This window comes from Peromyscus eremicus, chromosome 3 (assembly GCF_949786415.1).
Source record: "Peromyscus eremicus chromosome 3, PerEre_H2_v1, whole genome shotgun sequence".
Classification (NCBI taxonomy): domain Eukaryota; kingdom Metazoa; phylum Chordata; class Mammalia; order Rodentia; family Cricetidae; genus Peromyscus; species Peromyscus eremicus.
The window spans coordinates 30,423,659-30,450,439 of record NC_081418.1 but is presented as its reverse complement, the minus strand read 5'-3'; the positions used below and the strand labels follow the sequence as shown (position 1 = coordinate 30,450,439).

Here is a 26,781-nt window from a genome sequence, read left to right as displayed (position 1 = left end):
TCAGATAGAGGATTCGTGTTTGTTTATTTTTCTTCTTTTGCCTAACTAAAGCCAGATGCTCTGCTAGGTTTGAATCCGGCACAAAGCTTTGAAAGGTGGTGAGGACAAACGATCATTTTGGTTCAGATCGCTAACATACTCGAAGAATGCTCAGATTAAAGTGTCAGGAGTGCAAGCACGACAAAAATGAAAAGGTACACTTGGAGAGACATTTCAAATGGTAATGAGGCTGCCATGGCCAAGTTCTATGACGGACTGTTGACCTGTGGCTTCTCATCAGTGTCTCCGGAACTTCATTAGAGTCCATGAGGCCGGATCAACCTGCTGAGCGCAAACCTTTGCTTCCCTGAAGCTGACATTCCCCCTGGAAATCTGACTTCTGCGTGCCCATTTGGCACGTGAGGACACTTGGTTTGGGCACAGCGTTTTTGTGTCTATTTTCCTCCTTTCTTCTCTTGCTTATTCATTTGTTGAAGTATTGTTGGGCACACAGAAACCGGGCCCTACGCAAAGCAAGTGCTCTGCCACTGAACCACAGCCTCAGCCTTGACATTCCATTTCTCAAGCCAGCAACTCGTGGGGTGTGAACTCCGCAGAGACTAGTTCTGTCAGCGAAGAAAATCATAGTGGGGTTTAGCAGACCCCACGCCCTCCGAGAACTGCCCCAAACCCACCGGATTGTCGGGAATCCTGGCAAGTCTAGGGTCGGGAATACTGGCAAGTCTAGGTTGGGAATACTGGCAAGTCTAGGGTTGGGAATACTGGCAAGTCTAGGGTCGGGAATACTGGCAAGTCTACGGTTGGGAATACTGGCAAGTCTAGGGTTGGGAATACTGGCAAGTCTAGGGTCGGGAATACTGGCAAGTCTAGGGTTGGGAATACTGGCAAGTCTAGGGTTGGGAATACTGGCAAGTCTAGGGTTGGGAATACTGGCAAGTCTAGGGTTGGAAGGAAGACAGAAGAAGACACCAGGCCGCTGCAATACACAAAAGTTTATTATTATTATTATTATTATTATTATTATTATTATTATTTTACTTTTTCTTCAATTTTGGAGGCAAAATAAAATAGAACTGAACATCAATAAATTTTGTACAACAAAACCAGCCTTTAATATGGAACTGATAGTCCATGAACAGTTGGAGATCTCAGGATGGTTTCCCTTTTTCAAAGACATGCTTTCTTGCGGTCCGTGAGAAGTCGGCACAGAAGACATGGCGGACGGTGAGGAGAGTGAAGGGTGGGCGGCTCCCCTCAGATCCGAGTCAGCTGATGCCACAAACTGGATGGGAGGATGCTCTCCACTTTCTCCATGATAAAGTTCAAGGGGGCAAACAAAGTGCTGAGGAACTGCGAGGAAACCAGAAAACCGGCAGTCAGGAGAAACCCTGGCAGGATGAAGAGCAGCGTCTCCGGCACATGCCGGCATCTTATGACAGCTCATCTGAAAGCCTCCCAAGGCTACAACCCTCTTCATGTTTACAGGAAATGTCGGGAGAAAGTGGAAGATACATTCCAGCCCCACCCCCAGCCTGACAGATAAGAAGGAAGTGTCTGCTGACTGCCTCCCTCAGCCCTCTGACAGCTGCCACAGTTCCTAGGATCCCAGCAGTCTTCAGAGTTTACCTCCTGTCTATGGAGATGAGTATCATCCAAGAGGATGATGGGTAGGCAGCAAGTGGGAATAGGAGCTAGACAATGGTGACAACTTAGGCTACTTGCTTGTCTAACTGGCTGTTCAGCTTCCTTTACATGGAAAAGACAATCAATATACAGAGTCAAGTCTATAATGCCAGATTGCTCTGGTTTCCTGGTGTCTCCCAAGTACGTGCACAGCCTAGGCTCATTTGTAAACAGCATGTTTTGTGTCATGCGTCAGGGAGCTGAGGGTGGGAAGCAGGCTGGTACACTGGGAAGCCTTGTCCTCCAGGAAGGGCTGTTGAATGGACCTCTGGAAAGTTTCTTACTTGATTACTAAATACTTCTCTGCTTTTCACACACAGATAGCAATAAAAATGTGTCTGTTAAGATATACAATTTGTTTTATCAGGTACTAAACAATTTCAGATCTATTCTGATGATGTTCTTAGGAACAACTGATTTCAGGTTACAAGTGGGCACTGTGGTGGAAGCTGGTAGAAGAGATGTCTATCCAGGGAGGATACTGGTACTGAAAAGGACCTTTTGCCTTTTGTCTGCTGAGAACCAAGGCCTTGACTTGCCAAGGTTCAACACCTGGTTCTTTATTGTGGAGTCTTTTGCCCTCATCCCTATCCATGGCACAATACTGACAATACTAACAAAGATTTTGCATATAAGTTTAGTTCAGGGAGTGAATATAAATATGGGAGTGGGAACACAGTTCTGAGGGCCAACGAATTTAGTGGGTATTTCAGACAGTAAACTTAAAGCATTATCCTTATTGGTCACATGGAATGGGATGTGTGTGTATGTGTGTGTGTGTGTGTGTGTGTGTGTGTGTGCATAGGTGTATATGGGTGTGCACAGGTGTATGTGTGTGCATGTGTCTGTATGTTTAAAGAGTATGGAGCATACTAAGGAGGCCAATAACACTTTGTAATTGCATCATCAAAAAGAAGTGGGAAAATTTCTCTATTCTGCTTTTTAAATCAATTAGATACACTTGCTTGGTAAGGCAATTAAGTGCTACATGAGAAAAAAGGACCCCAGGATAAAACTTCCCCTCTTGAAGGCTCAAAGCTGAGGGGTAGAGGGAGCAAGGACATTAAGATGTGGACAGAGCAAAGTAATACACATAGGCCATGATAGAAATCATGTTAGACAGGGGTGTTCAGAAAGGAAGAGAAGCTAGGCTAGACCAGAGGGGAGAAGTATTGAAAAGACCAAGAAAAATTCTACAAAGTAAGGCAATTTAAGTAGACTCCAATGATGGAAGAAATATCAAAAGGTGTGGTATCAACACCAAGGATGGAGTTACGAGCAAAATGGGCATTCCAGACCTAACTAATAGTCAGACTATGAACAAAGAAACCATCAGATGGTGAAGAGTTCACTTTCACTGGAGTACAGGCAGAGCTCAGGCTGGCTGGCAGCCCTGAGTGGCAGGCTGAATATGCAGTTGAGAAACAGGCAGCATCTCGTGTGGTAATTCCCTACCCAGTGGGTGTTAGATTCTCAGTAGTTTCTCATAACCTGAAAGTATCCTTTTGTGAGTATTTTGTGCCGAAATATTTGTGAGAGTTTCCCTACAGGATGGATTGCCCATCCTTCCCAGGTTAGAAATGGACTGGGTTCCATCATGAATGAGGCTAGACAGCATTGAGGAAGGCTGAGCCCAGGAATGAGAAATCATGGCTGCCTCTGAAAGCTTTCCCCAAATCCTGGTTATAAAAGGACAATATAGACCAAATACACTGATCTCACTAACACTATGAAATTGCATTTACAAAATTATACAGGTACACGTATATATGAGTATACACAATGAGATGTGACATCTACAATGACAGATGGCCAAGGCTGTAAAGGTGACAGTATCTGCCAACCACACTCAATTCCATAAAGAGGATCCAACTGAGAAAACTATGGACAAATCAGAGATTCTAGAAGGGACTGGAAGGTGCAGTTCAGTCCGCAAGGTGATGCTGCTGGTGGTCATCTCTGAGCAGTTTTAGGAAGACTGAAATTGGCAAGGCATAGGGGATGAGCTGCTCCGCACTCCCTGAGCCAGAGCCATAGGAAGAAAGGCATTCTCAAAGTCCATAGCCTGTACCATTCCACACCCTAAACTGTGGGCATCAGGGGCCTCAAGCTGAGTGCAGAATGAAGGGAGACAGCCTGTCATCAGTAGCTCAACAACAAAGAACCGTTTTGTTTGTTTGCGCCTTTGTTTCTGGGGAGCACGGACTTGACTTAGGTAAAAAGCCTCACTCTAAGGTCCATAGCTGTCCCCTTCCTCCCACTGCATGCCATGATACAGTGGCTGTCCTTGCTACATTCTATCTGCATGGAACTTCTCTCAGAGGTTCCACGAGGAAATGATGTTCCAACCCTCCAATGGATGTAATGACCTACTCTCTCTCCCTCATATCCTAAATGGGTTATTTTTGAGGTGAATGAGAAAGGCCTGCTTTGAGCGTTTCCCTGGTTAGCCTCATTTATTTACTAAGGAACCCCAACTGAGATGTGTCCCTCTCACATCATAACCCAGGCCATCTTCCTTCTTAGCACCCTTCCCTCCACCCTGATCACACCCACAAAGAAGCTATAAGGGAGCTATAAAAAGGTTGCAGGAGCATGCCTTGCTCCTCTGGATACCTTGGGATACTCGGCTGTTCCTTTAGATGCGTGAAAACCATCAATACCTTTGACCAGAAACCCAACTGGTGCATGAAGAGAAACAGCACTTTCATTTCTAGACTAAGGGGGAAATTTATTGCCTAAAAAGTTAAACCTGAATGAGCAAAACCAGGCAACTTGGATCAAGTCATCTATCTCAATGTCCAAAACTTCTGTCCAGAGGGCAGAGAGACACGGTCAAATTTCTAGCCCAAATGCCCCATAACTCAATTAGTGTCCACCGGTGAGAAAAAGCAACTAACTAATAAAAAGGAGAGAGTGGCACTTCAATGGCCCGGTCTTCCTCTGCCGGAGACACCATTACTTAGAGGAAGGTCACAGCCTGCAGCACGCTGGGTTCACAGCGAAAACCCCTTGCTTATCTGAATAGGTTCCAGCTGCCCTGTCGCAAGCAGACAATTGACATCCCCCTGTAATCGATATCAGACTTCAAAGAGTCCAGACCTATAAGTGAAGATGAGGCAGAAGTCAAGGGGTGCAGTCTCAGGGAAGGGGGCAGAGCAGAGGAGGAAAGACAGGTCCTAAAGAGCAGAGGGGTCAGAAGGCTGACCTTCCCACGTTCTGTGGAGAGCTGGGCCTGCAGTGATAGCTTACTTACATGGGCAGCCTTATCTTAAGACCCAAACATTCTCGGAAGAGTCAGTCCTAAGTCATCGAGGTAGATTAGATTGCAGGCAACTAGTCGAAGCCTCTCTACTCACGCCCTCCAGTGACTCACTGTCTATGAGTGTGGGACACTCTGTTAGTGAACAAATGTGCTGGAGTTCCCACACTGTGGAGCCTGGGGGGTGGCAGTGTAATCTCTCTGCATCTCCTGAAAGTCATCACACCCAGGGCAGTATCTCGGGGGACTGAAGAAAAGCCACTTTTTCAAGCTGCAAATGGCCGCAGACAGCCTCCGGGGCAGCTGCGATAACCCCTGGGTGTTGGGCAAAGGCTTTGTGAGAGGCCTGAAGGAGTGAGGAGGTGCGGATGAAAAGAGCGCCCAGGACAGACACGCTGGCCTTGCCTCCTTCATGCCACCCACCTTCCTTTCTTCCTAAGCCTCCCCAGACCTGGGAAATGCCAGAACCCCAGGAGGAGTTTAAAGGCACACTCGTTCAAAGGAGGAGGAGTTGACCAGATAACCACACACTGGGAGAGCAGGGCCACTCTGATGTCAAATCTATTTCATCCAGTCATTTGATTCTAGGTGTAAGATGGAGGCTTTGGAAACAGAAATGAGGAGGAGAGCCAGTGTTGATCACCACCCTCAATTTTCTGAAGAGTCCGCTGCTGTTGTGTGGACTTTCCGGAGAATCTCTTTGCTAGCTGCCCTCTCTCTGATCCCTTTGCTGCTAAAATGGTCTCAGGCAACCAGTTTTCATTCCATTCAGCACTGTGGTTCTCAGTCATGACTGCACACCGGAATTCCCAGGAAACATCGGAAAACTCAGCTGCCTAGGTGGCAGGGGGTCAAGCAGGCAAGAGGCCTAGGAAGGGCAGTTATCAGCAACCTTGTACAGGCATACTGAAACCACTAATTCTGGACAGCTGTCACCTGAAGAGCTATGACAGGGTATGACATAACTTCAAATGGCTTTTCAAAGATTTACCTTTCAGGAGGTCAGACTCCTTAGAAGGAGATATAATCTTCAACTCCCACCCTCAAAGGCTGGTGGGGTCATTGCTAAAAATAAAGACTCCTGGTGTGAACATCAAGATTCTGAATTTTGGTGGTATGGCCAGGAGCATTATTGGCACACTAGAGGCTAAGAATCCCTGAGCTCCCACGCCCCCAGCAAGTGTTATCTGTTAGTATAACAGTGAACACTGGAGCAATGAGGTGCTTTTGTACATGTTTTAAAAATGTTTAGGAGGGAAACAGAAAAGCGGGAACAGTAATTGTCTAGTTCCAGACCTACATCCCAACTACACATTTGAACTAAATGATGCTCTAATCTGAAACGTTGGCAACTGCTTTTCCTCAGAGGCTAGCCATGCAGAGGAAGGAAAGAGTGAACAGCACAGGTCCTGGGACTCAAGGCATCCAAGGCAGCAACTCGGGTAAGAGAGGAAAGAAAACTTAATTTCCCCGAAGGAAGGAGAAGGGAGTCAGAACTTCAAGTTGGCCTTGAGTGGAGAAGCTCTCCTGAGAATTTGCAAGAGAAAGCAGATTTCTTTGGTGTGCTCCAAGAGTGTAAAACCAGCTAAGCAGAAGTGAAAGAGAGCAGCGTAAGAGGTACAGTAAGGAGCCTGGAATGGTGACCACTGGTGAAATGGGCATGGTGTTAAACAGGGGGAGCCCATGTGCAGCAGCATTCACCATGAGCTCTGTACAGCAGCATTCACAATGAGTCATGTACAATAGCATTCACAATGAGCCATGTACAACAGCATTCACAATGAGCCATGTACAACAGCATTCACCACGAGCTCTGTACAGCAGCATTCACAATGAGCCATGTACAGCAGCATTCACAATGAGCCATGTACAACAGCATTCACAATGAGCCATGTACAGCAGCATTCACAATGAGCCATGTACAACAGCATTGACAATGAGACATGTACAGCAGCATTCACAATGAGCCATGCACAGCAGCATTCACAATGAGCCATGTACAGCAGCATTCACAATGAGCCATGTACAACAGCATTGACAATGAGACATGTACAGCAGCATTCACAATGAGCCATGCACAGCAGCATTCACAATGAGCCATGTACAGCAGCATTCACAATGAGCCATGTACAACAGCATTCACAATGAGCCATGTACAGCAGCATTCACAATGAGCCATGTACAGCAGCATTCACAATGAGACATGTACAGCAAGCAGCATTCACAATGAGACATGTACAGCAGCATTCACAATGAGACATGTACAACAGCATTCACAATGAGCTCTGTACAGCAGCATTCACAATGAGCCATGTACAGCAGCATTCACAATGAGCTCTGTACAGCAGCATTCACAATAACCCATGTACAGCAGCATTTACAATGAGCCCTGTACAACAGCATTCACAATGAGCTTTTTACAGCAGCATTCACAATGAGCCATGTACAGCAGCATTCACAATGAGACATGTACAGCAGCATTCACAATGAGCTCTATACAACAGCATTCACAATGAGCTCTGTACAGCAGCATTCACCATGAGCCATGTACAGCAGCATTGACAATGAGACATGTACAGCAGCATTCACAATGAGCTCTATACAACAGCATTCACAATGAGCTCTGTACAGCAGCATTCACCATGAGCCATGTACAGCAGCATTCACAATGAGCTCTGTACAGCAGCATTCACCATGAGCCATGTACAGCAGCATTGACAATGAGACATGTACAGCAGCATTCACAATGAGCTCTGTACAACAGCTTTCACAATGAGCTCTGTACAGCAGCATTCACCATGAGCCATGTACAGCAGCATTCACCATGAGCCATGTACAGCAGCATTGACAATGAGACATGTACAGCAGCATTGACAATGAGCTTTGTACAACAGCATTCACAATGAGCCATGTACAACAGTATACATGATGTATCTAGATGAACTCATGTTGTAGCAACAGTTGAGGCACTTTGAGGACCCTTTCAACTGTAAGGATACTTGATTTCATGAGAAGGGAAGAAAAGCCAAGTGTATCTGACATACATATCTGTTCATTCACTTAAGAACCATTTATTGAGACCCTACAATGATCAAGGTTGTGTGGGAAGCTTTGGAGATACAGATGTGAGAAAGGCACAAAAAGGGTTTGCTTTCAAAGACTGAAGTCTCAAGGGGCACAGACAATTCCTCACCAATCATATATGACTATATGTGGTAATGTGTGATAATACAGGCATTCATGGAACTCTGTGGAATCATGGAGATGTGCTGTCAATTTAGGAGAAAGGAGAAGAGTATTAAGTAAGAAAGAGGTCTTTCGGAGACAAATGGAGTGCAGGGTCATATGAGACATCACATGCATACAAACAGGACATGGAACGTCACTGAGTTTTGCAGGCCTGGTACCTCTGGGCACTGGGATCACTTCCCTATGGCTGAAAAGGTGGATCTGTGTAAGAACTGTGCGGAAGAAGGCTAACAAGTCAGGCAAGGACCACTCAAGATAAAAGGCTCTTTTAGGTCAAGCAAAAGAAATGAGATTTATGGCCTGAAATAACAGGGAACCAGTAGATAAAAGCTGGGAAGTGGCCTGCTTGTTGGAAATGTAGAAAACTCTTCCCTGTGGTAGTGTAAGAGAGAGAGTGACGGAGATAAGCCCAGAAGCAAGGAGACCAGCTGAGACAATGCGGCAGCTCAGGCAAGGACAGCAAGGACACCGCTAAGGGCCAGGCTGTGAAGAGAAGTGGGCATGGCAGAGAAGGCAGGTTTACAGTGCGGTCACTGAGCGGCAGCGGCAGTGGGTAGCGCAGCATTTGGAAGGTGACCCCCACAGGGTACAAGGCCGGGAGGGGCCTGAGAGAGCAGGGAGTCTGTGGCCTGAGGACTGGACTCCGGACCTGGCAGGGCCACTGTGGAGGTGAAAAGTATGGAGAGAGATCATCCCTGCTGACCCCACACATCTTGAAATCAGACGCAGGGAAACAACTCATGTTTTCCTCTCTTCTCCTTCCGTTTGACACCCAGCTGTGGCAAAATCAGGACGCTCACCCTCAGGTCTTAGAGAAATCATCACTCTCTCTGGGGAAACCGGTTCTTAGCAAGCAGGGCAGCGGGCTTCCTTATAGGGCTCTGTCTACCACCCTCTCCCAAGGCTCTTCATGGATTTTCCTTTTTCTAAATTTCACGTTGGTACACTTCCACTACAAGCTTTCCCACTTTCTCACAGTTCATGACCCAAACAAGCCAAGGGTTTGTATCCATTTAAAACATCACAAAAATAATCTGTGGAAACCTAAATCTCTTCCTCCATGAATGACAGACTCACAGTATCCAAAGATTAGAAAGTGCCATTCAGTATATTCAAGGCTGAATCACAACCCACCCATTTCTCATTTGTGGGTATTCCCTAAATCATTTTATCCTTTGGGACTTGATGCACTTTCTGGAAGGTACTAGGATGTCTGGGAAGTCAGGTGAGACATGCACTAACAACCTGTACTTTCACCCCTCAGCCACTGACTGCTCTGATGATAATGGAAGCTATATGACTCTTCAGGCTTCCAAACACTTCTGCGCAGCATCGCCTCCCGAGGCCCCCTCCCGAGGCCCTTCCCTTGCTTTTCCACGTCCGGCTGTCCATTGCCCAAGGCCCCCTCTCTGGAAACACTCACGGCTTTTGCGAAGACCCCCATGAGTTCTGGGAACTGATGTGTCAGGAGGGCCAGCATGGCTGTGAAGGAACACAGTCCAGCAGTGAAGAGGATGAAGAAGGGGAGCTCCTTCTTGGGGTAAACTGAGACTTCATGGAAAGCTAAGGAGAAGACCAAAAGGGAGCCATTAGGACACAAGTGAAAGCATTTTAGGGACCCTGACTCCCCTTGGCTGCAGCAGGTTGGAAATGAACTGGGACACCGTGGACATTCCATAGCTTGCCCACACCTGCTCCACTGCCTTTGCTGCCTAGCTGTTTCTCCCACCTCCAAGTTCCCCCTGCAGCCCTTTAGCGAAAGACACAACAGGGTTAGCCTGTGCTGTCTCACATTCATGGGCACCATCTATATTTAATACACAGTGTTCCTTTCCCCAAAGCAAATACAAAAGAGCAAAACCCTGCCCAACTTACAACACATATTTCCAAAGGGAACTCCCAAACCAAGCGTGAGTGTGCACACGTGTCTATTTTTATTTTACTGTATTTTTAAATCACTATAGTAAGGCAATATCAGTTATCTTGTATTTTCTCTGACAGTCTAAGGATGTCAGTGGAGGATACTACCCAGCAGACACTCAGCGAGGACCTCACATGCGGCCCTACTCAACCTTCAGGAGCCACGGGTCAGATTGCTAGGGCTATGCGACAGAACTGTAGGAAATTCCTGATGATAAATATGCTCAAAACAATCATGAGGGGATGGACGGGGACCAAAGGTCTCTACAGTATCTTTCACAGCATTGAAACATTAAACATTGAGTTTGGGTAAAACCAGAAGATCGATGGTATCAAAACATAAAGAATGCAATGAACTACTCTGACTCAAGTTACCACAGGATGGCCTGTGACTAGGTGGCTGGGGCTGTGTGCCCAGAAGAGGTAAATGAGCTGGGTGAGACCGTGGCAGAGGGTTGTGTGCAGGCTCACAGCACTGCTACGGGAGGAAGCAGGAGCTGAGTGGCCTCTTCCCCATGGAAATGCCAACTCTACAGCACCTTCATCGCCCATTAGCCTTTGTTACTCAGAGCCCGGATCAACAGGGCTGAAAACAGAGAGCAGAAACTGTCAGGAGGCAGAGAGCACATGGAAGCAAGCCTCCTGGCACATCCCAGGAAGTCAGCCTGCTAAAGGGCAAACCTGGGGTAGAGCGCACTTAGGGCCCACTATTCCAGTTATTATACTTTCAATGCTCAAAGTATGAGTAGTGTTTACAACAGCCAAACCTCTCTATAGCCCACTCGGAGACTGTGGGTATGTTTCTTTTAAGAATTGTAATATGGCTTTAGTAGATAATCTATATTCATAGAAACTTAATTGGATTCAACTAGAACATTTTAAAACATGGTCCTTTTCAGAAAACTTCCTTTCTACCAGAAAACGGAAACTTGAATAAGGATCTCCCTGAAGGGGATGTCATGTGGGGATTTCTGAAGTTAAATTTAATGTCATGTGATGCACCAGATGTCTTTAAAATGAAGCTATGACAACAAACACCACAGAACTCTCCCAGCTCTTTAAACAACAAACCACGGGCTGGGGTGATTAGCAAGGAAACAGGTGGAACACTTCCAGACACCCCAATCTCATGGCAGCAATCACTTGTATCTAGCTGCTACCACTCATGACCAGCTCAGTATGAAATTTTCCTATGTGCCAGCTCACCGAAGCTTTTCTGGGGAAATATTTATGGATGCTATAGCTCTTAGATATTGCTGTAACCAGGGCTAGTAAAAGGAAAAGAGGGTGATGGGAACGAAGAAAGGGATTGTGGGAAGGAGCCAAAAGGGGATTAGTATCCGAGAGAGGGAAGTATTTCCCAAGTCAGAGCCACATGAAGAGCCTGGACATGATCCTTGCACACAGTCTGATTGGATAATAACTATTTAGCTTGGATTGTCAAAACAATGTTGTATTACAGTACACCAAAATAATACTTTCCACATGTGGTGTGACCCTTAGGCTGAGAGCTCCTAAGGCACTTGAGGGCAGGGTTTTCATCCTGCACTCTATGACGCAGTGCTCAGGCTGCACGTGTGCTCTGCACATGTCAGTCAACTCACTACATGCAGCCCACGAGATGCTCACAGGAACTGTCTGGCCAAGAGCATTGCATCACCATGGAGAGCATACCACCCGTCTTCACTCAGGACTTTGCCTCTGGCAACAATGCCAGTGGCCTGGTTCCACCCTCCTACCCATGATTCAACTGTAGTTTCTTCTGACACCAGATCTTCCTCTTCAAACCCCAGTGTGTACAGACCACCTCTAACCTGCAGGAGAGTCCAAGCAGAATCTTCCATGACAAACCAGCCTGAAGAGAAGCCACTCTCCATCAGGGCTTTGCATGCTCATGTCAATCTCTGCTATAGTCATGATAGCTCATCTCGGATAAATTTCAAGCCTGGGCATCATTCCCTCTAATGGATGTGTGCAAAGAGCTGGAGAAGCAGGAAGTGCAACCCATTCCCATAACTCATTTCTATACATACGCTATCAAATAAGGCCAGGGGTTGGGAGACACTTAGTAAGGATATTATCAACACTTATCATCCCACCTCTTCACATCCCATCTTTTGCAATGTCACCCTCCTGGAAGGCTGCAGAGGAGTGATACTTACAGGGAAGCAGCTCCCGGTCTGCTGTTTCTGTACAGATTGGGTATGGATAAAATAGGTGTCCCTTCTCCAAGGGATAAGGGATCATCCGGAAAGCTACAAAGGAACACAACACATTAAAGACTTATATTCATCTCCTAGCTTCCCAACCTCGGAACAGAACTTCTGAGCGTTTTTCTAGTGGCACACACTCCAATCTCAGAAGAGAACTTCTGAGTATTTTTCTTCCTATAAGAGAGGCAAGCCTTACCCAAACTCTGAGGCACATGCCAGACAAAATGTCAGAGGTGCACTGTGATGCATTCCTCACACATTAATCTCACACTATATATTCTGGGCAAAACTCACAAAACTGGGTGGGGACAGAAGTGCAGAAGGGCAGGGAACCCGTCACTATCAATACCTAAGGTTTCATCATGTATAAAATATTATAAAAATGTTTTAAGCGCACATTCAACAGAGCCCAGCCAATGGTAATAATACAAACATGGACCCAAGTGCTCTCCCCAGAAGTGCATGTGGATTGACTCGTTGGAGCTTGCTGCAGATTGTACAAAAATGAAAGGCATTCTGCTGTGTCTGGGTTAAAAATATGTCTAAGTGGATTAGAACTCCAACAAGGATGACGAATACAAAACCTTAAAAACACATGATTTGAGAGGAATTTCTAAACTTTATGAAACTTTTAAATCTTTCAGTATCATGCAGGGGAAAATGGCTTGGAGAGATTGATTGTCTACATTTTGATGATGTCAGGCCACCTAAATTCTGGCTGTGGCATCAGATGACATAGGCTTTCCACTGAATTATGGCTTTCCAATCAATCCATCCAGCCCCGTTATCGAGTGTGTTATTCTCCCTGTTCCAATGTCATCAGCATGTTAGTCTCACTGTTCCTATGAGCAGTGCTCATGGACTTCATTTCTCTTCAACAGATGTCCTTTAATGGCTGCATATTGTAGACACAGAATGGAAAAGCCATACACTGCCCTAAGAAACTCGGTTAACAAGCCTGGCTTGTCTGTGTGTCCACGAGGGATGGCGAGGGATGGTGGCAATGGGCAACAATATTTATAGTTTTAAATGCTACATTTTAAGGAATCATGCTACATCCTTAGCCCTACTATTACCAAAGCCTTTACAAAATGCTGTCAATGTACACATTTGTCTTTGCATACTTATTTCAAATAAGAATCAGAAACAAGGAATGTTCTCCCTCACAAGAAATGACAAGGTCCCATTGTAAGCCGCATCAGTGCACATATGGTATTTATTCTAGTGTCTGAATATTATTTAAAAGTAAAAACAGTATGTATGCGATTCCAGCATTTGGAATGCAGTCAATCCACACCACAGTGGTATCTCTGTGAGGTTATAGCACATTGCCATGGAGAGTATAAATCATGATAAATGTGGGATTAGAGCAGAGCCAGTTTGCTGGCAGTTTGCTGAGGTAAAAATGTTATCAATTTTCTTCTTGTAACAGAAACCTCTTAAACAGATTAAAACATTAAAAACACCCCAGACTTCAGCTCTTCTTATAATGGAAGGCTCACCCTAGTTCAATCAGACCCTTTCACACAAACAAAGATGACTTTTGCCAGTTAGCACAAGTGACAGAAGAGTTGTGTCATGGGTTGTTCAATCACGAAAATGGTGAGGAGGAAGCCAACATCTCTCCCACCAGAACCAGGCTTGCAAAGAATGAAAACAAACAAAACAACAGACAAAAAACTTGTAGCAATTGTATAGCATCCATGCACTAAAATCTCTTACATTTAAGCTGCAATCTGGCAGGATTTCAATGCACCTTTTCATGCATGACAGTTTCTTTGAAAGCATCCCCCACTCCTACTCTGTGGGTGTGTCTCAGATTCTCCTAGGCTATCATTTTTTAATGTATTCAAGTTCATATGATACAAAAAGAAAAAAAGTTTCCATAATGGCTATTAATTTTGAAAAGTAAACTTTATTCAAAATTGAAGGTGGTTTGAACTTCAGGATGTTATTTTTTAAAAGAGAAATATAGGAGTACAAGCTCTTGAGAGAAATCTAATGGCTGACTGGCATCTTCCAATGAGGATGTTTCCTTCCATATTTGGCATGCACAGAGAACTTTATGGATCAATTTCATCTTTCTTATTTTAATCAGCTCTCATGTTTTTCAGAAAGGGTGAAAATTTTGCTAATACACAATTTTTAAAAGTATATAGATATGTTTCTTGCATGTTTATGGTATCCTTAAGATCTCTTTTTCTCATGTTAGATATCATTTACATTAAGTTCGTAAAAACAATATTAAGTTTTGGCTTCACTAAACAAAAGCAAATACAATTTCTACTTGCAATTCTATCCTTCCCCACCCTGCTGCACAGGGTCCAACAGGGACTGAGATAAGGATGGGAGTCTGGAGAGGTGGGAAGAGCCTCGCACTCCTTGTCCGTAGCTCTCCCACCTCGGGTCCCTTTCACTGAGACAGGCCCCGGCAGAGAGTGTCAATGACAAGTCTAAGAACGGACTTATTTAGTGGTTGAAATGTGAACAGAAATAGATCATTGGGAGATAACTATTTTACAGACGACTATGAACTTCCTAAAGGTCTTTGAGAAACATATTTTAGATAAATTAAAATTGTACAGATACTTGGTTCAAAACTAAGCAAGAAACCTAGGCTACTGGCAGTCGAGACACAGTATCCAAATGACATTTCCACTTCATGTGCACCTGACTGTCTTGATGTTGTTTGTGCCTTGCTTCCGAGGTGCAACTGAAGCCCTGATCACTTATGGAGTACATGAAAGCATCCCACAACCGAGTCTGAGGCAGGGACCTGCCTCCTCCCCTCTCTAACTAGAATCCCTTTCAGGGCTCCAAGCTGCTCAGTGCTGTGCAGGTCAGAGGACTGAGTACCAAGAAAACCGCAGATGGACAGAAGGGTGGAGACAGGAGAAGACTAAGGAACTGTCACCCTACCCATTATACAGACAGACAGAAGATACTTTTGATATCTATCTGACATTTGTTTGATGTTTTTCCTTTCAGATAGAACATTACTGAGATTATTTGTAATACAGAGAACTGAGAGTGAATCTCAGCTCTACCTCTTACCATTGGTCTCTTGTCAAAAATGTGTGTGTTTAACAGTGATACCAGGTAAGGTGAGAACTCACTGTTCCTGCATTGGTAGAGCTCAGACCCAAGTGCCAAGCTTTCCTGTAGAGGTCAGGGTTCTCTTCACCTTCCCTCCTTCTCCACTGGACCTAAAGGCTTCACCTTCTCCACGAGGGCACACTGTGAGTGAAAATGCTGTGGTGTGCTAACAAACAGACCTGCAACTGCTAGAACAGAAATGGTCATCCAAACACAAGTTTTATGTTCCACGTCTGAGTGCAGTGCAAGTCACAGTCGGGGAGAGCACCTGTCTTCCATTAGCCATCGCAACGCAGACATGAGGAAAAGACCGAGATCAAAGCCTGGCTTTGGATCCGTATTCTTTCAACTACAACACCAAAGTAAACTGACCCCGAAGAACTCGTTTTCCTTTGGTTGGATTTAAGCATGGATTGTCCTAATTTTGAAGAAGGAATTCTAGGTTTTACAGTGAACTTGCTAACTTACTAGTGACTCGCAACACTTGAATTCTGTTTCCAGAGCCACCATAGCACTGCTGGACCATCTACCTTCTGAACATGTATGCGTAAAACATTTATGTACACACACACAAATGCTCCTTACAAAACGTTTTCACCTCGGTATCACCAAACATTAATGCCTGTTACAAAGGAAGGATCCAAGAATTGTTTGCTCAATAGAGTATATGCACTCAGGAAGACATGGACTTTCTCTTTAGTAACTTAGGTAAAGCCCAACAAGATTACAGGAGCCTGCCTGTTGCACTATTCTAGAGACCGAGGCAGGAGGATCACTGTAACTTGTGAGTTTGGGAGCATCCTTGGAAGCACAGGAAAATCCTGACTCTTAAACAAAAAACTTTAGGCACTCCAAATTATGGTTTGTGACCCAAAGGGAACAAATTTAGACTCAAGCTGGCTCTCTATCATGCCATATCTGGAGACTGGCTGCCAGTGTGTCAGCTGTGGTAAGTGTCTTTACCCAATCACCACTTTCTTGCAAATCATAAATAGTATCTTCAGATCTGTTAGGGGCAGGGGGAGGAATCAGTCAGAAGTCCAAAAGGTAGCAACCTTATGAAGGGATGGTATGGCTAGAGGAAATGCCCCAAGGACACATCCTACAGTGAAGGGCATTTGCCATTAGGTTCAAAGAGAATACATTAGAATCATAAACTCATTCTATGCTTCAACAATGAGCCATTTTCCCCTCTCAAAGGAAACACTCTGCTCAGCCCCCCTCAAAAACACCACCTTCAAATCTTATACATTATTTAGTGGATTCTTGTGGGGGGAGGTCCAAAAAGAAAATAAAGGTTCTATTTGGTTGGGTAGAAAAATATAGACACAAAGAAAGGCCAAGTGGTTTACCCCATGGCATAGTCGTCTTCTGATGTATGGAACAACATCTCATACTTGCGATGGTGCATTGTGTGAGCATATCCAGAGGCAGCAGTGTTTAAAACAAACATAACTTCGATAAGGTGGCAGCTGTGCAGTAATCTAAGGCACATAAAATCTTAAAAGTTGAAACTCTTCCCCTTTCTTAATTATCTTGACTTTGTGGGACATATTGTGTAATTTGGGGGTGGGGTGGGACAGTGATGAATCAAACATTATAGAAACCTTTGAAATGCTGATGTATTGCAGTTGAGGATTCAGGGGTGCTTTTCCCCTTTACTACCATATACTTCAAACACAGTCTCTGTTACAGATCAGCTAGACTTCGGAGTTCACAAAAAGGAGGGAGGCTCAATTGAATTGATGGGAAACCCACTGAATTCTAAAGAATGACTAGTTCTCTAACAATAAATTCACTGAAAGGGGAAAAAAACACCCTTCTATTTCTACCTCCAAATGAACACTTCAGACAGAACCAAGGTTGATTTGTTTTAAAAGATTTCTAAAACACAACTTGGGTAACATTCATTTTTAACATGGAACCTGGTAAGATCAGGTTCTTTTATCTTCTGTCCTGAGTTCTCTTTCTAATAAAATTGAGAACTTGGGTGGAATTAGGGAATGGCCTTACATTTCAGAATGAAGAAAATGAATGACTCGGGGAAGAAAACCTGAACTCTGAGGCTGGAGATACCAAAAGCCGCCACCACGTGGCGTACTGGGGGAAGTGCAGCCTCTTCTGTTCACGCTGCTGGGGGCTTGAAGGGGTGGTCTGCCCTCATCTCAGCGGCAGCAAGTTTGGAGGTCACCAACATGGGGCATTCAGGGTATGACATTCCCTTTCATATGGCCTTACAATTTCCAAAGTTAAGAAAGTAGATACCACTATCAGCAGCTGAGCCAGAATATTCTAATCCAATCTTCTGATTTAAAACACAGCTATGGGGCTGGAGAGATGACCCAGTGGTTCAGAGTACAAACTGCTCTTCCAGAGGACCTCAGTTGGTTCTTAGCACACACATCAGGCAGCCTGTTGGCTCAGAAACCCCTGTAGCTCCAGATCTAAGGGGTTCAACTCCTCTGGCCACTGTGTGCCCCTGCACTCACATGCACATACCCCGCCCCCTACATAAATTAAAAATAATAAAAGTAAATCTTTAAAACACAGAGATGTGGACATCTAATTTAATTTAAAAGTCACAGATCTAAAAGAAGTAAAAGATTGCAGGAAAATGCTTCAAGCTGGAGTAGTAATTCTTTCCTCTAAATTGCATGAAAGACCTATAGCCTTTTTTAAAAAAAATAAAAAGAATGGCTGAAAAATACTTATCATGAAAGATTTTTTTCTAAATATGTATGTATATATACATATAAATACATATATATCTTTTGCTTATTAAAAACACCTATGTGAGTTATACAAAATTTGAAGAGTACCAATATCAAGAACAAAACGAAAGCACACCCACAACTCAGTAGTAGCAACTAAAGTGAGATAAATTCGCTTCATTTTCTTTCCTTTGTTTATACTATATATTTATTGTCTTATTCCTATTGAAATGTTTAAACCAATAGTAAATAGATAGCAAAATTTAATTGTATCCAGGATGGGTAACTTTCTAAACTAGATAGTATACCTTAGATTATATGTAGTGATGAAAATCTAGATTGTAACCTTCCAAGCAAATGCTCCAGAGTTAACTAGTCTCTTAGCTTCATCTGTTCACTGCAGAGAAGAAAATATGGACTTGCCTTTGCCTTCTGGCTGTCTGAACAGTTGCTGCAAACTGACCAGCCACTCACCTCATTGTTTCTTCTGCTGGAGAACCGAGGTGACCATCTCTGCTCTGTCTAAGCTAGAACGTTATCAGGACAGCCAGCAAAAAGATGCAAATGCAAGACAACTTAACACCATCCTGGTATGGAAAACACTCTTCAAGGTTCCTGGTACTCAGATTTCCTCCGATATTTAGTTCACAGTGAGCACCCTCACAGATCTCCGTTCTACAGTTGATTAGCATGGCTCTCTGGAGACTGAATGACATTGCAACTGATTTGGGCTGGGATCACTATCTGATTTTCACAGAAAATGTTTATCTTTAAGTATCAAATTCCCAGTTGATGTTTTCTATAGATATCTGGTTTCGTTGCCTTACTATTTTATATACAAAAATTCACCCCCTTAGTCCCAATAAAGTATTCTGTCCATGTAGCTTGAGGTAATCCCGCAATACTTCTACTCTGCTTGATTTGCCAGTTCACCATGTCACTCCATATCTCTTGACCCTTCCCTGTTGATTCAGAGAAACTCTGTATTGCTGGCTGATTACTAACTTCCCAACAATTTCCAGTTCTTCGCCAAAGGGCTTTAATTTTTTATGGTGATGTCACTCCTAATACCATGTATTTATCACCGCCTGCTTTGGGCCATTTTGGGTCCTTTCCAAAGGATTGGATCTTATCAGTCAGGTCCAACTGGTAAGTTCCACTGTTATTCTCAGGATGCCCAACCTGCAGCTATGTTTTTAGTTGCCAGGCCAACGGGCCTATTTAGCTTTCGACACTAGATGTGATGCCTCATAGTTGACTCCCCTGGGCTTTTAGGAATCTTTCTCACGTTGAATTAACATTTTCTTTTGTGTTCTGACAAAGACCATTATAAGCAATGATCAACACAAGCAAGCTGAGGGAGATGTGGCCAGGCCCACAATTCTTGAGCGAGTCTACTGACCCAGACAGCTGGCTATATTATTACAGTTATCAAGCGGAATGAGAAGCAAGTCAATATCTTTCAAGTTATAAATAGAAAAGTATAGGAAGAAAACTTGTTAATTATCTGAGCAAAACTTTCACAGCAACTAAACAAGAAATTTCCACCGCCCTTGAGATTCATCTCTGTCACCTTACTCCCACCCCACCTTGCTACAGCCCCGTCACTTCCTGAGCCAAGCTGGATCCTTACTGGGTCAAGGAAGGGCAGGAACAGGAAGGAGCAGAAGCTTATCAAAGTGAAAATGGAAGCAGAAAAGACAAGAACAAAAAGGTATAAAAAGACTTTGTTTGTGAATCTGATCAAAGCAAGGATAAACAAGGAAAAAACTACCAGAGACTCCAATAGCTTCGTTTTAATTTTCTATAAGCAACGCTATGTGCTGTGCTCGTTTTGCTTAAATTGGTGTTCTATTAACAGTGTTTCAGTACATGTTATCCCATACCACACATAGGGTTGGTTCTCTTTCCTTCACTTACAATCTCCTGGTAACGCTACCACGTGCCATTTCCTCACACAGTACTCCTGCTTACACTATGGCCCTGGGTCATTTCCTCACACAGTACTCATGCTTATACTACGGCCCTGGGTCATTTCCTCACACAGTACTCATGCTTATACTACGGCCCTGGGTCATTTCCTCACACAGTACTCATGCTTATCCTATTGCCCTGGGTCATTTCCTCACACAGTACTCCTGCTTATACTACCGCCCTGGGTCATTTCCTCACACGGTACTCCTGCTTATACTACAGCCCTGGGTCATTTCCTCACACAGTACTCCTGCTTATACTACCGCCCGTGTTCACCTGTCACCTGACTCCTACAGAGTTACCCCTTGCTGTCCTAACCTTCTGAAAAAGTCCCCAGACAGCTGGCAAGGGCAGCCATTTTCTCCTCCTCACTAGATAAGAAGGAGTAGAAGGGCAAGAAGTCCATGTCACCTGCCATTAGAGCTTGCTTTCCTTACACAGAACGATGGCAACTGTGGAGATCATGCCAAGGCTAAGTTATGCCTCCATCTATCTAACAGGCATTTACTATTCACAGGAGTTGCCACACCTCCCCTAAGACACCAGGGTTCAATGGGCATTGCTGTTGTTTTGAAACATATGTGGGGTGCTTTTATAGACGCTCATTCTTACTTCAGTAAGGGATAACTGTGGCTCTCATCCAACCCTACAACTGAAGCTATATGAAATGGGAAGCAGAGTCCAGCACAAGACCTAAGCCTAAGGCAAAGGTTACTGTGATGTCCGGGGGCTGTGCAGATCTCCAGAGAGGGTTTTCAGGGTGGTACCATTCTCCTCTAGAGCACCCAGGGTCACTTATCTCTTGTATGAAGGGACATTTCTAATCTAGAAGTGGCACCACCACAGCGACACCCCTATCTCTGGGGATCTGGAGCATCAGATAATCAACTGCCCTGATAATGTGACATACTGGGAACAAAAACCAGACGTGCGGGTTCTCAGCATTCATCATGAGCTGTTGTGGTATAAATAGTTCGAGCACTTTATGTTCTTAAGGAATGTTTAAAGAAAAAGTTACTTACTGCCTTCCCACGTGCAATGCAAGAGATTCAAGGCCCCCTCCACCCTCTTCCAGTGCGCAAGATGAAAGAACGCATATGCTATAGCTTCACTGTCTCCTCTCTTCAGGATGTGCTCCGGTGGGAGGATTAGGCTTTTCATTTCTAGTAGATACTGAAAGTTAAAAAGCAGGAGACAGATATGTTAATATACACTGATTAGGAATTCAGTACTGAAATAGGCTGATTTCCCAAAACCTTCATTCACAAACACTTCATCAACCCTGCTACATTTGATGGCAATTACTAAAATACCCAGCAATATCCAGAGTTTGTTCACAGTTGATTAGCTTTGTACATGTTTCCTTCCATGAAGATCAGAGACTTATAGGCTAAAATATTCTACTCAGAGAAATAAATGTAGGCTCAAACAGGAAAAGGGAAATGTAGAAGACATAATAATCTGGTATAATTTTGTAATGGCAATGAAAATACATACAACAGGCACATGAAATCAAACAGTTATATGGCTAAACAAAGGTCACTAAAGAGATTTGACACTGGGTAGCACTACCCATATTTTTTTCTATACAGATATATCAAGAAGAACTTGGTTTTGTGAAAAGAACTATTGATAGATGCTCAGATGTGGGAAAAATGAAGGTGTCAGCTTGTGTGTACGAAGATCCAAGAGAATTAAATACAGACTCCAAGCTGAAAGGACCTTTGAGATATTTCCCACAGACTGGAGGGACTAGAGTTTATAGCTCTTCATTCATATCCAACACAAAGGATCTGGGGGTACAGGGCAAGACCAGGTGTCACCTTCCTGGAACTAAGAGAGGTCCAAATCTCCACCTTCATTCCTTTGCACTTCCTGTAGGATAGAGGGGCAAACTCAGAGCAGTTTCCTGGCACTCCAATCTTCACTCTCCTCCTTGTATAATCCATCCCCAAATACACCATGTGCGCACATCATCACCACCACTCCACGTTACTCCTGCTACTACTCTCACGGGCAAGAAATGGTAGACCTTACAATGATACGTTTATTAACATGACACGAATACCACAAAAAGTGCTCTAACAAGTTTACAGTTTTTAATGTAAAAGAGAACTGTCTGGTTTCTTCCTGTCAGTGGAAGTTTGTGAAAGAACACAGTGCAGAAGAGTTCTCATACAGACAATAAAGGCTAACACACAGTTACTGCTGTTGCACTGTCCTCTAGGAAGGATTTACCCATTTGGGTGTCAATACCTGTCTTTAAGCTGCTCCCGTCGGCAACACTCTCAGGGTCAGGGTATACGGCCCAGCAGGAGCCAGGAGGACATACGTGGGGGTTTTGGCTCTGAGATAGAAAAGTGTTCCAAAATTTGGGTCTGATTTTACACATGCTCTCCCCACCACTGGTCTTAATGCAAGAAGAGAACAGAGGTGGGAAAGAGGGTCCCAGAGAACAGCACAAGACAGCCCCCACTCTCAGAGGGGCTGGAACAGACAGCACTCCTGGACAGGAGTTGTTGGTGCAGGGACTTCTTTCTGGATGGCCCTGGAAGGTGTTTGTTACTGAGATGGTGACTCTTTGAACAGGAATCCCCTGAAGAACTTTTGGTCATTTGCTTTTTGTGATCCCACAAGCTACAGATTTCTTCCTATGTTTTGTCTTCAAACAGTGTAAGACAAAAATTGTCTGGGGAAAAGTAATGCCATCGATCCAGCTAGCACTATTAGTCATAATAAAAACAAAGCTGGGCAGTGGTGGCGCACACTTTTAATCTCAGCACTCGGGAGGCAGGGGCAGGCGGATCTCTAAGTTTGAGGCCAGCCCGGTCTACAAAGAAAATTCCAGGACAGTCAGAGCTGTATATAAATACAAAAGGCATATTTTGCACTCAGAGATAGCTGGGTATCCTCTCACGACTCTATTACCTTAATAGAGCCCCTTGTGATTTACATAATGCCAGTAATAATCTTATATGGCCCCAAGGCTAGGAATCATCAGAAAGATCTAGAACTCATACAGTGTATGGATTACATTGTTTTAGAGTAAGAAAGCATAGGAGGACCATTTTGTTACCATCAGCAACCTGCAGCAAAATTAATGAGAAGCAAATCTTATCTAATGAGAGCCTCAGAATAAGATCTTCATATGAGTTTTTAGTAATTATCCATAAATACCCTGCCAATAGTTAACTTCGAAACTGAGGAAAGCGCTATATGGATCTAGAAATAAACCAGATGTGAATAACCTGGTTAATTGACCCAGGGAGAGTGAAATCTCTCTCTGGTTGCAGAGAACCGGATGGTGGTGAGGGAAAAGTGTAAACTACTTTCCCCTTTACTTCTATAACTAGGAAAAGCTCTTCACACTGCTTCATTCCACATTTGCTCTATTTGTGGGTCAAAAGCAAACTAGGCTATAGGGCAGAGAAGAGTTGGGTAGAGAGTTCAGACAATTACTAACTGTCCGGTCAATTGTCCTAACCGGTGGTTATGTAGTTACTTAAATTAAAATTAAACAACACAACAATTCAGTTCAATTCCAGTATCCACCTTTTAAGTCCTCAAGTGCTGCATGTGGCTAATGACTACTGCATTGGAAATTTTAGAGAACATTCCCATTATTGTAGAATATTCTTTTGAACAGAACTGCTGTAGTCAGAGGCTTATCATCTACAAATAACTAGACCGACTTTTAGCTGGAACTCATGCCTAGCGCTGTTATCAGGGCTAAGAACCTGTGAGTAGATAGGCCATAGGCCTTGGGAGAACCTACTACTTTCAGTCTACCAAACGGATATAGTATTATATTGAATCACAATGAGTAATCCTTAACCCAATGAATTAGTGCATCTCTCAACCCTAAACAGACAATCTTCTTTTATCAGTAATGGCAAGTCACACAGACTCACAATTGGCCAACATACACAAAAGACTGCCGAGTTCTCTGCCCTAAATGTGACATCTGCATCATACCCTCTCCTAAGGCACAGACATCATCAAAAAAAGGGCAGCAGAAAGATTATAGAGCCAGAGGCAACAAATGACTACAACAAAACTTTGATCATACCACATTGTGCATAACTCAATGAACATGGAAAAGTCGAGCTGGTGCCTATCTAGAGCCTACACCCCTAATGACTAATGTTCATGATACTGGAAGGTACTCTGAATGCTACCAGAAGATAAAGGTAACCATTAACTCAGCTACCAGTTCTTCATTCTACACTGGTGACCTGTCTGCATGATACACTGGTACAACTGTGGTACAAAAGTTACTGGAGTCACCAACCACTGTCTGTTGGCTTTAAGGCCCACTCCATGAGATCGAACCCATGCCTGACACTGCTCGGGGGCCAAGACTCTGAGGATAGATTGGCTGTGGATCCACTAAAGGAATATGGCAATAAAATGACTCCTAATTACAATCTCTTATCCTCATAGATCAGTGTCCTGCTCATCTGTTACCAGAGAAGCTTCCTCCAGCAGCAGATGGAAACAAATAGACCCACAGCTGGACAATGTGCAAAGAACAAGAGACCTAGGAACTCGCAGTTCCAAATATTATGTCTTCATCAAATCCCTCCCCTTAGAGCTCGGGGAACTTTGCAGGAGAGAAAACTGAAAGATTGTAAGAGCCAGTGGGGATGGAGAACACCAAGGAAAGAAGGATTTCTAGGCACAACAGGGTTGATGCACATACGAACTCACAGAGTCTATGGAGGCATCCATAGTGCCTGCATACACAGGGATCCCAGTGCTGAGATGCTGAAGTGGACACAAGCTCCCATCCTTAACCCAGAAGCTATCTCCAACTTGTTATGTGAATCCACAAGAGTCTGTTGAAGGATCTCAGGAACGTATTGAGATATAGAACGGGGATAATACACTCACAGACACAGAATGAAATAAACACCACTGCTTATCCAGCTGTCGTCCTTTGTTCTGCTCAGGGGTTTTTGGGAACCAACCGTCCAGTCTCCAACCACCCAAGAGAGTGCACAACGACTCTTCCTCAGCTCTTAAGGGGTCACATACACAGACAAAGCCATGCCTAGGGCTTGTACCTCAAAGCCCTGAACAGAACGAATTCCCACAACACCAATTGACAACCACTTGCAAAGGAAAAATGAGTTTTCTCCAATGTAGTCTCACTGGGTATTATAAACTGCACTTAAAGGTAGGCCCCATGCTCAGATGGCCAACACAAAACAAGTTTAATGTTAATTTTGGAGGGTTATTCTCTCATACTGCCTTATCTGCGCATTTTTGACTTTACAGATCTTTTGCTTATATATAATGGTTTCCAGTTTTGTGTTTTTATGAGATTTCTGTGTGTGAGTATGTGTATCTCTGCATCTGAATGTCTTTCTTATGCTTTTTTCTTTGGCCATTTTTTCTTTCTATTAGTTTTGTCCTATACTGTTTTTGCCTATTTGTTTTCTTTTTCTTTCTTTTTTTTTTTTTTTTGGTTTTTCGAGACAGGGTTTCTCTGTGTAGCTTTGCGCCTCTCCTGGTAGCCCAGGCTGGCCTTGAACTCACAGAGATCCGCCTGGCTCTGCCTCCCAAGTGCTGGGATTAAAGGCGTGCGCCACCACCGCCCGGTGCCTATTTGTTTTCTAATGAGAGGGAAAAAATGGATGTGGATTTGGGTGGGGAGGTGGGAAGGATCTTTGGGGAGGTTGGGAGAGGAGAAACTGTGATCAGAATATACCACATGAAAAATCTATTTTCAATATAAATTAAAATTTTACTTAAAAATTACATTGTATGCATGTGTGGTATTCTCAAACAATAAGAAAAGAATCTACAGATACCCATGGTAGGAACATATACTCATTGAAAATGAACATATATTGTAATAAAAAGTGTAATAAATATAATACAAAATTTGATTTAAAAGCATTGTTGACCACTAGGACATCTACACGCACTTGGAAAGTAATAGTAAATGTGAGTGAGACAGATGTCTTACTCAGTCGGCACACTGAATGCAATACATGCAGGTGGCTTCGTGGACATCATCCATAGCCCAGCAGGTAGGCTGTGAGGTGATGCTTAGTTCCCTCTAAGCTCTGTATGATCCGGATGTATGTATATGCAACCCCTTGGTTACATGTGTCCCTTTCTCAACTCGACCACAAAATCCTTAAGAACATGAACTTGGTCATCTTTGTGTTAATTTCTCACTACTCTTTTTAAAGCACCTTGAACATATATATGCTAACTTAAATTCAAACCTCACTTCCAAGAACACTCCCAATGTGAACACTACTGACCTAGTCAGTCTAATGAGGTCAACAAAAGCAACTCACCAAGGAGACTTAGCTCTGCCTTCTCACTGCATCTATTTTATGGCAGGAGTAGGTTATGTCTGTAAAGGAGATTTATGCTTCTTTATAGTTCCAAACAGAATGTTGGCTGTAACCAACTGATGAAGGCTAATAACAACAATGTGCTATGTTTTGGGCCAAGCTTTAAATGGCTGGCAATATCGGGTCTCAACATGTGCAACATTTAAATTAGAAAGGCATGGAACAACATTTCACATCCTACTTGTCAAGAGAAAAATAAATGGAAGAGGGCAGATCCCTATCCACAAGTATGCAGAAATCAATTAAGCTAACTGTACTTTGCAAATCAGAGAACACGCTCTGCCTGTCTATATTAGCGA

At 43.8% G+C, this 26,781-nt stretch overlaps 1 protein-coding gene across 10 annotated transcripts in view; it reads right to left on the bottom strand.

Annotated features, from left to right (window-relative positions):
* Positions 1-1,088: 1,088 nt before the first annotated feature.
* St7 (suppression of tumorigenicity 7) overlaps positions 1,089-26,781 on the bottom strand; it is a 238,527-nt gene continuing 212,834 nt past the window's right edge. For all 10 annotated transcript variants that reach the window (XM_059257399.1, XM_059257400.1, XM_059257401.1 and 7 more), the window contains 4 exons: positions 21,131-21,281; positions 12,277-12,369; positions 9,618-9,757; positions 1,089-1,350 (listed from right to left, as the gene is read on the bottom strand). In XM_059257399.1, the coding sequence (XP_059113382.1) occupies positions 1,255-1,350; positions 9,618-9,757; positions 12,277-12,369; positions 21,131-21,281 (480 nt within the window). In that variant the 3' untranslated portion in view covers positions 1,089-1,254. The remainder of the gene's footprint in view (positions 1,351-9,617; positions 9,758-12,276; positions 12,370-21,130; positions 21,282-26,781) is intronic.